This window comes from Enoplosus armatus, chromosome 16 (genome assembly GCF_043641665.1).
Source record: "Enoplosus armatus isolate fEnoArm2 chromosome 16, fEnoArm2.hap1, whole genome shotgun sequence".
Taxonomy (NCBI): domain Eukaryota; kingdom Metazoa; phylum Chordata; class Actinopteri; order Centrarchiformes; family Enoplosidae; genus Enoplosus; species Enoplosus armatus.
In genome coordinates, this window is record NC_092195.1 from 2,182,482 (window position 1) to 2,198,870 (window position 16,389).

At 45.2% G+C, this 16,389-nt stretch overlaps 1 protein-coding gene across 2 annotated transcripts in view; it reads right to left on the bottom strand.

Annotated features, from left to right (window-relative positions):
• Nucleotides 1-977: 977 nt before the first annotated feature.
• LOC139299415 (retinoic acid receptor beta-like) overlaps nucleotides 978-16,389 on the bottom strand; it is a 100,202-nt gene continuing 84,790 nt past the window's right edge. For both annotated transcript variants that reach the window (XM_070922316.1, XM_070922317.1), the window contains exons 5-8: nucleotides 15,075-15,251; nucleotides 6,713-6,917; nucleotides 2,917-3,075; nucleotides 978-1,240 (exon numbers count right to left, since the gene is read on the bottom strand). In XM_070922316.1, the coding sequence (XP_070778417.1) occupies nucleotides 978-1,240; nucleotides 2,917-3,075; nucleotides 6,713-6,917; nucleotides 15,075-15,251 (804 nt within the window). The remainder of the gene's footprint in view (nucleotides 1,241-2,916; nucleotides 3,076-6,712; nucleotides 6,918-15,074; nucleotides 15,252-16,389) is intronic.

Sequence of the window (16,389 nt, forward strand, 5' to 3'; positions counted from 1 at the left end):
TGAGGAGATGAGGCCACCGAATGAGTTGATTTCATAGACCGGCTTATTCGAAATCTAATCTCGTGCGCCGAGTCTCGGCGGTTCCTGTCAAGGCCGAGAGTGAAACAGCCGCGGTCGGCCTGATGAGTGCGTATCAAAGGCTTCTGCTGTCGTGCTTCCCCCCCCTGTTTTGAGGAAACAGTTGAACAGACTCGGCTGTCAATATGAGGAGAAGCTTTGCATTCTGGCGGTGTGGATGTACACTCATTCATGTAGAGACATGAACCAATAAGTGTTATAAAAGACAAAAACAGTTTTAAATATAGGAACAAATATAAAATATTAGACTTCCATAATAACTATATGCAATAACATTCTAAATAACTTTTTGAAGGACTTACAATTAGTCCCGTTTTAAACCTTGATGTATCGCCTCAAAGATAATATTTAAGACAATGAAAAAAGCACCACAAAATTCATCATAGAAACAGAGATCTAACCATACGATGGTATGTACAATGTACGTATGCCGACAATACGAGAGATGAAAAGAGATGAGGACAGAGAGAGAGAGAGAAGAGAGGGGGGTGGGGTGGGGGGGAGGAGTAAAACCACTTATCAAACTCCCGTCATGCAGTTAAGAATTTACACAGGAGACCTGAGGAGTATCATCTCTGGCGGTTTTTGCGAGTGCCACGCCCTCCCTGTCCCAGTCCCTGTCCCAGAGAGACCGCGCCGAATAAGAGCTCAATTCGGAATTATACACAAAGCATTGATCCTTTTTGAGGCCTCCGTGTTGACGTTTTCTTTTTAGGGGATTTTTTTTGTGTGTGTGTGTGTGTGGGGGGGGGGGGGGGGTGGTGGAGAAAAATAGGACGAGGATATAAAGATAACGTAATACCAAGCAAAGGAGCTGGGGTAGAGGGGGTTGTAGGGGTGCCTTGCCCGGCGGTTCCTTTTTTGTGCAAAGGAATGTCAGAGAGAGTTTCGGAGGCACCCTAGGGCTCGTCACTGGGCGGTGTGGCTGTAGCCCCCTCGGTGTCCAGGGACTCTGGCGACTCAACAGCAGCGGCGTCCTCGTTGGAGCTGCCCTTACTGCTGGGGCTGGCCCCCGCCTCAGCTGAAGTGCTGCTGCTGCTGTTGCTGCTGCTGCTGCTGCTGCTCTGGCCGTCTTGGCCCTCCGAGTTCTCCAGCATCTCCTGGATGAGTGGCGGCATGGAACCCGGTATCTCCATCTTCAGAGAGATGACCCTCTCAGCTCCTGCAAGACCAAAAACGAGGCTCAAAACCACATCTCATTGTCTTCATCATGATGGATGACAGGTCAATGATTACACGTGACAATACGATCTCCCCCATGTATAACCACCCACATGACCCACAAGTCCCATGTTTTTACACACTTGTGAGTAAAATCAAGATGATTTCTCTGGTTAGGCATCTTGTGCAATTCAGCAGCAGCAATCTCCATATTAACTTTACGCTGGTAATTTCACTTTTATTGTGCAAAGTGCACAAAAAGTAAGGTCTGCTGCTGCTTTAGAGGGCACCAAATAAGGAAAAAAACTAAAACTTAAGAGTTAAACCCAAAATAAATGATTCTTAAAAAACCCCCAAAAGGATTAGGAGACATATAAAACCAGCACAAACAGTAAAAGCATCAGTAAGAACATAAGCTGGTAATGCAACCAGACGAACCTATGCAACATTACAAAAAGGGCAAGTTTAAAAGATGGGATTTAAAGAAAGGATACAAAAGGGGATAAAGCATAGGGGCGTCGACAATAACTTCTTCAGGCAGGTCATTCCAAAGTCAGGGGGCCCAGGTCTGCAGAGGGGCAGGAGGGCCTTTTGAGGATCTCAAAGTACACTCAGGCTCATATGGGGTTAAAGGCTCAGTACTATGAGCCGGTCCAGAATGTGCATTAAAAGTTAGCAACAGAAAGTTCAAGTCAATGGCGTTCTACAGTCAGCCAGTTCAGCCAGAGAAGTTAAGAGCGAGGTAATGTGCTCGCTCTTTATGTTCCTTTTGTGAGGAGTCCTGCTCTGAACTTAATCCAATCTAGATCCACAACCAACTGAAAACACTACATATGACAGAAAATGGCTTTATAAAGTTGTTATGGCTGCCATAACCTGGTTAGTTTGAAGCATAGCGAGGCCTTTAGCATTCACGTAGAGTCGTGTTTCTGGTCACCTAGCCACCTAGTGGCTAACCTTCTCTGTTTTGGTGCTGGGTAGGTAGTGTAAAGTTAGTTTATTGCTGCCTGTAGGTGAAAAAAACCAACAACCCACAAAAACCAAAACAAAGCTAAAAGATGCTAAAAATCCAGGCATAGCTGAAGGAAACTGCAGAGTTCTCTACGGCAACACCTTTCGCATTGGATCATTTGATCCACCGTTAATAAAACAAATTGATTCGTTTATTATAGTAATAAATACGGGTTGTTATGAGACTGTTCAAGATCACCAGTGCACTGTCAACACTGCCTTTTGTAGCATTCTCAGCAGTCACAGGAATGAATTTGTTTTCAAAGTTGCCGGAATACCTTGACAGTAGTAGTCTCGGTGCTTCTGAGAATACATTGTAGCTACGTTGGGTGGCCGACATATGCAGGGTGGCGGACCATGACCTTCTAACAGCTCTATGGAGAGGGCTGCGACCACAACGGTTTTCCGAAACAGACAATTCGACAATCACGCCTACTTAATGCCGCGGTTGGCCGACTTGTGCGGACATGTGAAAGTAGGCAGGCTTTGAACTTCTCTCTCGAACACCATGAACGCGCATTATCCTCTTTTGGAAGTGTGGCCACTGAGAACAGGTTTAAACACTTGCTGAGGTTGTACCACCTAGTTTGTCCAAGGCATACTGAGACCGAAGTGGCCCTACACTGCAATCACCTGCCCGCCACTGCAAGCTGATGTCCGTCCTACCTTTAGCGCTGATGCTGCGCAGGTCTGTGATCTTCATCAGGGTTTTGGGGAACATGTGCGGTTTGCTGGGCCGCCGCTTCCTCACGTAGATCTTCAACGCCTCCAGGAGCGGCTCCTGGAGCTGGTCCACCTTGGAGGGCTCCTCCAGGTCCTGACGGTCTGACACACAAACACACACACACACAAATCCAGTCAAACTTGGAGCTCAATCATGACAGATCCATCTCTTGGCTTTATCCGATTCAGACAAGCTAGAGGCTAATGCGTGTGTCATAGCGTGACGCCTGTCTTGATTAAGAAGGGAGAGCTTATCTCATTATGTCAACTCATTTGCTGCCGAGGAGATATTGCAGAGATGGCTACAATTAGATAACTTGAGTAGCGGTGCTAAGCTCTGATAACTGGAGGTTTTAAAGTGTATTTCGGGACCTTTCAGTGGGCAGTTTCCTTTTGACTCCAGGTTTCTGGTACATTCCTCGGACGTGATTCACGTTCGTGGCTTTTCTTTGACTTTATTATACCTCACATTCGGCCATTGTCAATGTGGGGAAGACCAAGCTTCCTTTATTTCCTTTTACAATATCATTTCTCTACCATTTTGCTGTTTTGCGAGCTCCAGCAGATCACACAACCGCAGCTAACAGTGCTTTATTACAACTTGGGTTTTGTGTTTTGTAGCACAGCTTCAAGGTCATAGTGATTTCTGAGATCTCAGAACTAAGGTGTTAAAAGTCGGTCCGAATTCTAACTTCTTTGACAGAGAAAACGAAGGAGGATGGTAACGTTTCCTGTGAAATGAGGGGTCACTACCACCAGAAACAGTAGTAGACAATCTGGGGAAAAACTAGTTTACACCTTGTCTGATCGCCTGGCTGCATTCTGAGATCTTAGCAGTGGCTTTTGGTGAGTATAATGTCATCATAACGGATAGAGCTGATGTCCAGAGCTACAAAAATTATAACCCGAGTTGCATTAAACAGTAGTTTTCCTTTTTGAAATCGTGTTATCCCACGCCGTCGCTGTCAACGCTGAGAGTTTCATATTCATACATAACGGCGGCACCGTTCCGTCAAAGTGAAATTTTCCAGACGTGTCCTGCAACAGTTTTAATGTGTATTTCCCCAAAAATTCAGCTTGACGTGTTTGCTCTCTTGGGAAAGTTTCTTATCCTACCTCCACCTGGCTTGATTTGTCTAATCTTTAAAGACACTTAAAATACATTTCTGCCGGTTTGAACTCAATTTGGAACGACTGACCCCGTGGTATTTCAGCGAGGTTTCTGGTTCCACCTTTTCAGACGGGAGGATTTGCTTCTTTTTCTCACTCTTAATATGATTTGACTGTTCGTTGGTTTTCTGACATATAGACTCATTAACTGATTAAAAAAAAGCAAAAACAATAATTTAAATAATTGTTGCAACCCTACACACCCTAAAAACGAGGCCTTCTCTCACTTATCTTTAATATTTAAAAGTTAGAGTATAATAATGAAAATGTCATGTAAGACATTGAAGATTACGTTTCAAGTTGGGTCTGTTCTTGAACACACACACACACACACACACACACACACTACACCATCAGGCCATGAGGTGGCAGTGTGTGCACGGAAGTCAGCAGCCGCTGGACCTGCAGTCGAGGTGTGTGATTACAGATGCAATCAGAGGTGTCTCGCACTGTCCGTGGATTACGCAAGAGCCCGTAATATTTGCCGAGTCTCTGGGGATTGAGTGTATAAATACATACATTGTTGAGCGAAAAAACCTGGAGCCTGAGAGGAGAGTGATGATGAGAACTGAAGCTGTGTGACTTTTGCTGGACGTACAGTAAACCTTTGAGTTAATGTGTGTGTGTGTGTGTGTGTAGCCTGACTTGAGCACCTTGGTGGAAAGCAACCAGAGCAGGCTCATTTCCTCCGCAAGGGAAGTTCAAACAATCCATTCCGCTGACTGACGCTACTGTGACATACCTGCACGTCACTCCCCCTACCCCCCCCCCCCACCCTCTCTCCCTCCCATATTTGGCAGTCAGGATCGTGCCGCCTCGCTGACAGCAACCTGTGGTTGACCTGGTTTCAGACTCCCGTGGAGGCTGGCGCACTTTCATCCCAAACTGGGCTGCAGCTCCGCTCGATATTTCACCGGAGAGATCTATACGGGCTGACTACGTTGAATTGGAGAGCAGTCGAGCGCGGTTTGAATGTGGAGTGGATCAGTTTAATCCTTCCACTCGATGCACTCCGAGGCATCACTATCAACTCTGTTTATATCTTTACATCCAAATTTATGCTAAATCTATGATGCAATCAGGCTGCAAAAAGCATCCGTCTTACCGAAATAATGAAGGAGCGTTATGGGATTGTGCAGACAGACAGGTTTTTGTTTTTTGTTTTTTTGGCTGAAGCTGCACATACCTGACACTTTACAAAACTGTTTCCCAACCTGGGAGTCGGGATCCCCCAAGGGGGTCACAAGCTAAATCTGAGAGGGTCACAAGATGATTAGCAAAGATATTGCAAAAGAAAAAAAAGACCTCAAAATGATCTACTTTGATGTAACTCTTTTTACATGAGACATACTGTTGACTGAAATTAAATTGCACCATCTTTTTCAGGTTCAGCATACAGATCTGATTTGTAATGTATATTCTATATTTGTTTGGTTTCATATTCGTGCCCCCTGTCCGTGCATATACTAGTGACAATGTTGTTCTTTCTTCGTCTTTCTGGACTGAGAAATTCTTTGCATATAACGCTTACAATCATTTAATTTTAAAGCAAGTCTCCCCGGGGGATCAATAAAGTATTTCTGATTTTGATTCTGATGTATGTTTCCTGAACAGCGGCCACAAGTGGCCAAAGGTGGTAATAACAGGATAATAGCGCCCCCTGAATTTCCCCCTCGTTTCCCCCCGATTCTCTTGAATCAGTTCAAAGATGTCATCAAGATCTATCTCAAGTTTGCTAACATTAGCTTACATTAGCCTCCTTAAACCACTGTAAAACTGCAGTGTAAAAATGTATTGAATGCTATGCTATGCTTTTCATTTGTGTTATGTCTGATATAGTCTTTGCATGAATCAGTAACTGTCAGCGTTCTATCTTTGCTGACGGTGACACACACACACACACACAACACAAAAAACGTCCTCAGTTTACATTAGCTTCCAAGCTAACGGCCCCTTCTTATCTAGCATTGACACGCGTCTCGTGTCGCATCTCAACTCGTCGAGAGAGCGACCAAAACACAACATCAGCTGGGGTGAACGCGCACCGCTGACGCCACTTTGCCCGCTAGACAGCCGATTAGCTAGTCGGCTGCAGCGCAACATCTGTCCGTTTTTAGGTGCTGAATGGTAACCGCTAACACAAGTTTGTTTTGCTTTGTCTCTCCCTGCCCCTCCCGGCTCAGCTGTCGATCAAACGTGGACGCCGGCACGCCCGATCAGAGGCTTGCAGAGACATTTCTGCTACATCCCCAAAAGACCTTTTTTTTTAATTCCCTTTATCGACAAAAAACAGGGGGAAAAAAATGATGACAACAATACTAATAATAACTTGAAAATCACGATCGCGATTTTTTTACCTGCAAAAGGTTGGACTTTAAAATGTAACAAACTGCAAAGGGAACATGCTGCCCCCAGCTTTCACACATACCCGTGATGATGCATTGCTAAGGAAGCAGTGCTTCACACTGATGTTTGTGTTCTTATCTTGTCCGTCTTTTCCCCACTGTCCCTTCCCCTCCCCTGACTAAATGCCCGGCGCTCTGCCCCCCCTCCACCCTGACTCGCCCACCTCCGGAGATGAGACAGATGGCGCTGAGGAGGCCTGTCTCCGTGTCGTCCATCTCGATGGGCAGCAGCTGGTTGGCAAAAGTGAACACCAAGTCGGTGAGCGGGCCGAAGCCAGCGTTGTGCATCTGCGTCCGGTTGAGGGTCAGCCCGTCTGAAAAGGTCATGGTGTCCTGGTCGGGGGTGTACCTCGTACAGATGCGCAGGATCTGACCGGGAGAGGAGGAAGGCGGGGAGAGGATTAGTCAGCAGGGATTTAGCGTACAGTTGGGGGCTGATTTATAGAGTGTGGCTTTGAGCATCTTTTAAGTTGAGCGGTTTTATTTGCAAGAACTGACACAGACTGAGTGTTTACCTCAGGCTTTAAATTCTTGTCAGTGTGGAAAAGGCTCCGGAAAAGCATTCACTTGTCATGTGGACACTAAAACGCTCCGCTAAAAGCCACCGAATTTCAGGGTGAAAGTCATCGGTCTTCGTTATGTGAGCGTGAGGCAGACAAAAGAAAGACACGCAAAGACGGTCACCGACTCACTCTCTCTGATTTCCTTGCTTCGTTCAGCAAAACGTTTAAGGCCATGGCTACATTTGTGAATCTAAACTTGAGTGTCAATCACAGACTGGTCAAACCAAAGTAAAAGAAACTCACTCCCAATTTAAAGGCCCCATATTACGCTCATTTCCAGCTCTATATTTTTATTCTGGGACTCCACTCGAGCAGCTTTGAATGATTCACACTTGAAAAAAGTCCTTATTTATCTTCTCCTGGCCCTTTCTGCAGCTGGCAGACTGTATAGTTGTGACATCACAACCTTACGGAAGTCCTGGCGGCTCGTTTAAAGGCACAGTGTCTGAATACTGAGTTTCATTTCTCCGTGGACTGAGCGTTTTGATGCTTTCACAGTATCTATACAGCACCCAGACCTGCTTTATAATCAAACAAGACATGGAGGTCTCACTGTCTACAATACGGCACCTTTAATGGTGCCATGTTCTAATAAGGCATACTTTTATAAAGGATTTCTTTTTTAATGGTTATTAAATAATCTACTAGTGCTTTACAGATCTGTTATCCATTAACAACACATTTTGCCAGGTTGCGCAAAAATCCCTTTGGCCGGCGTTCATTCTTTTTATTTGGTTCTAATGCAGTTCTTAATGTTGATAATCCATTAATAAATGATGAATAAGTTGTTAATAAATGGATTTTGGTGCGGATCCTCTGCAGTCCTTTTCCGGAAGTAAGTGGCCACAAGGTACAAACCATGCAACCCGGCTGACCGCGTATAACTGATCTATAAAGCATTAGTAAATGTATTAACCACTAACAAAGCCACTACTTGCAACTCATAAACCCTCTTATAAAAGGTGCAAATAAGCATCATTTCCTTCGCATGCTTGTAATATTTAGACACTGTTGACTTGCTATGATGAACCCCTGCAAAGAAAGACAGCATGCAGCGTATCTTGTAGAACAATGTGCCGCTGCACTCAAACCTATGGAGCTACAACACGGTGAGACAAAGAGGGGACTCGCAGTCTTTGGAGTTGAAACTGTCCTTTAGCTCTGGGTGAGTGGAAGCACATTTATTGCACTCTCCAGTTCCTTATGCATTTTTCTGAATGGTTAATGTTTACACCCTCTGGCCCCCCCCCCCCCTGAAGATCAGAAAGGTGTCTTTTCGATGTTAATAAGAACAGAGGGCTAACGCTCTGATATAACCCCCTCCCACCCCACCATATTACGAAAAAATGTTGAAGGGTCAGTTCACCCAAATGCTAATACTTTTTGTAAAAAAACAAACAAAAAAAACAACACATTTAAAGCTGCACTAATCAACATGTTTTTGCATTAACAACAGACCAAATAGCCACGTGTAATGTGAAAGTCGCTGCTTGTAGTGACAAACCGAGAATTAGCACCAGCTCTCCGGTTCCCCTCAGCTTTACGCAGCTTTGTTAGCCCCCTTCTTTTTAGCACATTGTTTTGGTTTTTCCCGTCCGGTTTACCGGTGCACACATGGGAACGTTTAGCAGCTTTTATATGGGGAAAAAAATCTATACATATCAGGTGATTGTGACGCTGCCCCCAAGTGGCTGAAACAGTCAACTGATGCAGCTAATCAGAATCCATCGAGGACAGAAAATGCACACGCACACAAAAAAAAATGAAGGTTTAATCACCTGATACCACCTACCATAAGCTGCTAACCAGGGCGGACTCTGTGTCAGAAGTCCGAACCAGGTCTGACAAGTTTCCCATAAAGAGCAGCAGGGACAACAAGCACAACCAAAACAATGACCTTCCACACACTCAAAGAGAATAACCTCTTAGGTCTCCTGCTGCACTCCTGTGTGTGTGTGTGTGTGTGTGTACACCTAATGAAGCAACTGATGGTGGATGTGAAGCCTACAGTAGCCTTTGAAGCTATTTGAGTGGGCTGGCTCTGACAGTGAGTGGCAGGCGTGTCTGCAACATGAAACAGAATAAAACATGGCTACTGGCGGTGACTCGCACCGGCTGGCCAGGCCTGCGCTCACACACACACACACACACACACACACACACACACACATATACACACATAGTGTTTGATCTTTCCTCTGACACTCTCTCACCCGGCCCTTGTGCACAATATCTACGCCCTTCACCATAGAAATGCGCTGGTGGGTGGACGTTGATGGCTGAGCGAGAGCCAGGAAAGTCATCACGGGCGGCCTTCAACTTCTCACCTCCGCGCGTCCCTGGGAGTTCACTCCACCGCTCTGTCACATCTGACAAGTGCGACTTAGTCAATGCAAACTCCGAAAATCCATCCATCCATCATGTGGCGCCGCAACTGGACCAGTTAAACACACACACACACACACACACACACACACACACACACACACACACACACACAGGCGGGGGGAAAAAAACAACAACAATCCTCACGTTCATCAGCATTCATTTATCCAGGTTGTGCCTGGATGTGATCTGGCTGCTTTGCATTTACGCCTCACATAAATATGCATCTTCATGCATAAATCATGGGTTTTCACCTTCCCCTCACCAAAATGCAGATCAGCCTTCATCCTGTACCACTTCCTCCCTCACTCCTCGTGTCCGTCACGGGCGCACGTACCGGGGGAGTGTGTACTTTTCTGCCGCAACTGATGGCTCTATTAATGGCTAATAGCTCCTTCACCAGTCATTTAAACATGCCAGTGAGGCGAGCACAATTTGGGTTGGGGGAAAAAAAAAAATCTTTTGGTAACACTTTATATTAAGGTACACATATTCACCATTAACTAGTTGCTCATTAGCATGCATATTAGTAGCATATTGGCGTTTTATTAGTAATCATAAAGGATTTATTAATGCATGAGCATATTCTACTAGGCCATTAACTGATCAATAACTTTAGTAGTAAGTAGGGAAGTTGTTGTACATGAATTTTGATCTTAATGTGCTTTGCTCATAAGAGCAGTCACTCTCCCTTATTAACACTTAATAAATCTAATCTATTCTTATGTGACAAAACACAAAACAACAAAAAAAGTGTTAATAGTGTCCACATAATTCTGTGCCGTTTTGTTACATAACAATAGATTAAGTTAGATAGATGTAGTTGTTGAATATGGTCATGCAGAGTAAGGCATTAATTAAGTGCTTTATAATGACTAATAAAGAGCCAATATGCTACAAATGTGCATACTAATAAGCAAGTAATTCATGGTGAATATGTGTACCTTTTAATATAAAGTGTTACCAATTACCAAAAGAGAGAGAGAGAGACTGAGAGACAAAGGTTCCCGGCCGGGAATCGAACCCATGACACTGCAGTTCTGCGGCGCCTCATTAGGAAATCGAATGGAAAATAGAAAATAGAAACTGACTCGCTCTTTTAACTGCGGCTACAACAGGCGTGTCAGCATGTTGTCCCATCCCAACACACTCAGGCAGCTGTGGTGTTTTTCACTTTTCTGAACGTGTTCCCCAAACTTCCCAAGCGGGCATCATTTCCACTCCTTTTCACTGACGTATGAAAACCAACTCGGCGGGACTTGAAACTTGCGTAATCGTCGCACTTAGAATTAGTCGTGCTTCTATTTCTGTCGGTTACATAATCGCCGACGTGTCTGGGAGGGAGACGGAATCAAACAGGCCTCGCACGGTTTGTGTGTGTGCGTGCGCGGTGGTTCAAGGCTTGGCAGCGTGGAGCTCCCAGACACTGGAGGAGTGGCTCATTCATGTACACCTCTCTTTGGCTTTCCTCTAAAGACTCGCGAAGAGGCGACGAGAAGGAGGGGAGAGAAGACTCCTGCAGTCTGGTGGATTATCCCCAAATATAAGACGGCAGTTTGCAAAGGCGAGGAGCGAAGGTGTTCCTCCCTGCAGAGCGCTGGCTGGTTGCTCCGCAGACGTCTTCGCAACTGACAGGAGGCCAGCTGCTGCTAGCGCCATCATATGCAAAACCTCTAGTCTGTGTCAGCCACACTGGGTTCCAATTTCCCCTTCAGTTAGTCTAAACATTTTGGAAAAGTGAGAGACAGTCTCGGCAGCTTTTATTACCACTTGTGTGCCACTTCCATTTTAAATAAAGGCGTTATACTGCTAATAAATCATGTGTTAATGCTTTGCAAAACCTGGCACCTCCTAAAATAGCTCTTCTTAATTGCTTATAACAGATCTGTAAGTTATTAGTAAAGGACTAATTAACAAAGCAACCATTAATGAATTATGAGAAAGTGGTACCTAATGTAATCACAAATAAGTGTTTTTACTCATTTTTGTTATATTTCATATCAAGAAATTCATTGAGCACGAAGAATGTCCGCGGTGTCACACCAGAAACCGAACTGCTTCCGTAACATTTTCTTGCCGAGAGTTTGCCGAGAAGATCGATACGACTCTCGTGTCTGTAGCCAGCAGACAATTAGCTTAGCTTAGCATAAAGACTGGAAGCTAGCCCGGACCACTTGCACTTGCCACTTTTTGTGTGGATGAATTAAACACAGAAGATGTAACGTGTTAACTACTTTGCTTTAGAGCTGCTGGTGGGAAGAACATTGGACAGAGCCAGGCAAGCGCCACCCCCCCCCCCCCAAACCTTTGTGCTAAGTTAAGCTAACCGTGTCCTTGCTCTAGCTTCGTATTTAGTGTAGTGTTTCCCAAAATGTCAAAGTATCCCTTTAGTGGTGCTGGACATAGATATATACATATATCTATATATACATATATACTGTATATATATATATATATATATAAAAAGTAGAATTTACCACATTTAGGTAAATAACACTAAAACTACTCATACTACATCCACTTCTAATATTACTTCTATATTACTAGCACTGCTAGTACTGAGAGTCAATCATAACCATATGTCACATAACAAGCCTGTCATCACTTTCTTTTCCTTCCTCTCCCTCTGACCAATGAATGCTAATCAAATCGCTGCCCCCCCCCCCCCCCCCCACCCACCCACCCACAACAGCCAAGCATGCATGAGGGAGACGGGAGAGGAAGAGAGACAGCCGCTTGCCTTTTCCCCCCCCATCTCATTACTGCGGCTGCATTAGTACAGCACATCGCTCCGCTTAACAACTCCTAAACAACAAACAAACAGCCGGCCGACTCTGCACACATTTCCACCTCTGTGCCCCCTAAATAACACACGGCAACATTAACGAATGCGGAGCCCCCCCCCCCCCCCCTTTAAAAAAAAAAGAAAAAAGAAAAAAGATTAGAGGCTAAAAAATGTTTGTGCGTGTGTAATCTAATCTCCGCTACAGACGGCTCCTCCGCATGAGGAAGTGAATGGACTGGCTCGATCAATTAATCGGATCTTCCCGACTCCCCCCCCCCCCGAGTAGGTCATCCAATAAGGTTGGAAGATTGGCCTGATGGGAGCTGGGTTTGAGGTTAAACCCCCCCCCCCCAGCCGCAGATCTGAGGCTATCGACTCGCCACGCAGCCTAAACGAATTAATGGATTCTTACACACCCAGGAACAACAGGGAAAATTAGAAAATAAATATTAGAATACAGAGAAGCAGACAACGCTCTGTCTGGAGAAGAGGTATGGTTATGTAACTGTTATGGCACTGCTTAGACAGTTCTGGGGAGGGTTTTTAGCTCATTACTGAATATTTCAAGAGTTCAGCACGACTGAAGAAGCCTCTAAACTGTGCAGCTTTGACTCTTTTAAAGGGAATCTGGTTCACAGTATGATGACTAATGCAGACAAAAAGGCAGGAAAGCGTCTGGAACACTGTGCACAACCTGATGGCTGATGGATAGACTGGTAGATTTGTGGATTCCAAAGTATTGGAACATTTTGGAAATGGGACATTTGCACAGATGTGAGCTCAAGTGGGCATTCCTATCAAACCCAGTCACAACTGGCTAAGCCCTGATTGGATCACTTCCACACGGCCGTACAAAGTCACAGTACTGTCACAAATTCACTATTAAAAAGTACTTTGTGAACGTTAAAAAAAATAAATAAAAAAAAATGGAGCCGGCGGTGTTGCCAGGTCCCTCTCATTACTATGAACGTCAGCCAAATGTCATTTGCCAATTTTAGTTTGGCCAGAGATGATGCATGCCAAGTTTGGGCATGGCTGGGTCAACGGTCTACCAGATGTTTTTGCGAATATGCGTTTTTCAGATATTCAAATTTCAATACGGAAAGCCATTGGGGCAGAAATTGATCACCGACCTTGTGTGGCGGATTCTTCTTTTGTGGCTTTCAAAATGACTCAAATAAAACATAAATAAATAATAAAAACCAGCATTTCAGAAGTTAAGGGTGAAAAACCAAACCTTTTGACTTATGTATTTATCTCTGTAGTCTACATAGGACTGTTAAAGGCAGGGAAATTATGTTTCCTTGGTGCAGTTTTTATCCATTTAAAGAAGCCTCGGACTAGCAACTTCATTTTGTTGTTGTGCTTTTCAACCAGGTTTCAGATAAGCCGTAGTACCTATAGATTGTTAGATACCATACTAGTCAACTGGCTAGTTCCTTGACTTTCTTGTGTTCCCTTCGCTTTTCTTTAAAGTCCCCCGCCCGTCAAAACTGCTTCTTGTTACTTTGTGTGCGTTTTCACATTCATCTGTGAAAAGCCTCTCTGGAGCCAATCATGGTCCAGTACGCAGCTTACACGTGAGTGACGTGAAAACTTGAAACCTCCGGGTCACATACGCTTGGTAACAGTTTCCATGCATTAATTGCTTTGTATTGCCAATGTGTGCACGGATTGTAACGTAACTTAAAAAGTGAGTCCCTCACCGACTTTCTTGGTTGCCTGTAACAGCCTGTGGACTGATTTCTGTGAAAAGGACTCGGGAACGGTTTTCCCGGGAAAATCCAAAGGATGTGACGCTCCAGAGTGCCTGAGCCTCTCTTCAGCTCCATGTTCAGCTCCCCTACAGTAGCCACGTAGTCCATGTAGCTTGCTTGCCAAGGTGGCTGAATTGCTAGCAAAATACTGTCTGTGGAGAACGTCGGCTAATTCATCCAGACTTCTGGGGCTGATCTGGCTGCTAACTTGGCTAACTTTTGCCATTTGCACATTACTTCATCAGCTAACGTTACGAAGCAACCAACGCCAGATCCATTTAGCGTAGCTAAGTTACAGCTAGCTGGCTGACTTTAACCTGCTTGCTCGCTAACGTTATCGCGAGCAAAATACTATCTGCGTGGATCTGTTAGTTGGCGAGCTTGCCAAATTGCTTCACCAGCTACATGATCCATGAGACTAACTGATGTCTTGTTTATTTTTGCCTACAGAGTGCGGGCGCAAATGATGACCTTCTGAAAACTCCACGAAGAACCTTTGAAGGTCCCATGTTGTAGAAAGTGGTCTAGGTGCTGTGTAAATACTGTGAAAGTATCAAAACACTCAGTCCATGGAGAAATGTGCACGGCCCGTATTCAGACACTGTGCCTTTAAACGAGCCGTCAGGATGTCCGTAAGGTTGTGATGTCACAACTATACTGTCACAGCACTCAGCCACGCCCCCCCAGCAGGTCATCTACTCCAGGCACAGCACCACCCACCAAGTACAGGGACGCTCATCCACCCGCTCAGTCTGTCTGAGTTATTGGAGCGCTCTGCTCAGGAACTACTCTTCAAGTGTTTGGAGGTTGTTCAGTTTGTCTAAAACGGCTTGTTTCAGACAGAGGGGGGGAACTGAGGGGCTGCAGAAAGGACCAGGAGAAGATAAATAAGGACTTTTTTGAACCGGGAATCACGCAAAGCTAATCTGGTGGAGTCCCGGAATAAAAATATAGAGATTGAAATGAGCATCATATGGGACCTTTAACAAGAGTAGTCCTATTCCCTAAACAACAAAACAAAAGCACCAACACCCACCAGAATGTCCAGGCAGGCAGCTTTCAGGAGCGTGATCTGGTCCGCGATGGTCAGCCCCGTGAAGCCAGGCACTCGTTTGGCAAATTCCACGATCTTGATAATGCACTTAGTGGCCAGCTCGCTGAACTTGTCCCACAGGCCCAGGTCCAGCCTCACACGGTGGTCTGCACTCGAGTTCTGCAACACACACACACACACACACACAAATATGTAGACACAAACAGAGAGTAAGGCGAAGAGGCAGCTACTTTCGTCATTGCACAGGCTGCTGCTAATGATCTCCTCAGTGCACCCTCTTCACTCTCGCTCTATATGTGTCACACATACAGTAAATAGGCTCCATAAGACCTGAGCTCTCAAAAACACTGGCAGGATTGTTGTTTGCGAATGCGCTGAGCTGAGCCGGGGTGGCCGAGCCATGCGATAATGAGTGTAACAGTGTCAGTGGGATGCTTCTTCTTGCAATGACGGGATGCAGAAACAGAGCTGTGACAGGTAGCACTGAGCGGTTTGAAGCCAGAGGTGCCATTAATACAGATATATACGGTCCAGAACCTACACGAATTCTGGTGGGGAGTGGGGATGGATGGAAGCCAGGGAGCAATAAAGACATAGCCACAGATCGCAGTGTGCGGAAAGAGGGAAAAAGTGGAAGTAAAAGTGCTGTAAGACGCCGGGGAGAGGAGAGAAAGAGAGGAAATGACAGATGAAAGGGAGGAGAGTTAAGCATGTGACAGCAGAGAGGCACGGGGGGTGGGGTGGGGTGGGGTGGGGGATAAGTCGTTGCATGAATCCTGGGAGGTTTTTCTCATGGATGGCGACGCGACGAGCTGAGATTGACGCATCAGTTTGTTGATTTATGGCCTCTGATTGATTCATAATCACACGGCAGTCGGTGTCATCCACCTCTGGTGCGTTCTCTCTGATTATTTACTTTGGCTCTTTGCCAAGAGAAAAAACCCTGCAAACCTTCAACGGCACTGGTTGTGAAAGATAATTCCTGTTTATTACAACTTATTTCGGTAGTTGAGGTCATCATTTCTATCAGCTATGATGTCGTTGTACTTTTCAGGTCAATTGCTGAGATCTGGGAGCAAGTCAAGAAACACGAGCAGATGGATGATCGGACAGACTGTAAGCAAACCGACCAAATGATCTATACCCCTTTTATTTGGCGGTTAAAAGCTAGATTGAGCGCACCTGAAATGTAAGCATTTTGTGATGGAGTCCTGCTACCTGACCTGAACCAGACAGGTACCGGTATTGTGGTATTGGGTTTTGCATTGGGTTTGGGCTTGTTTTGTTGTGCAAAGAC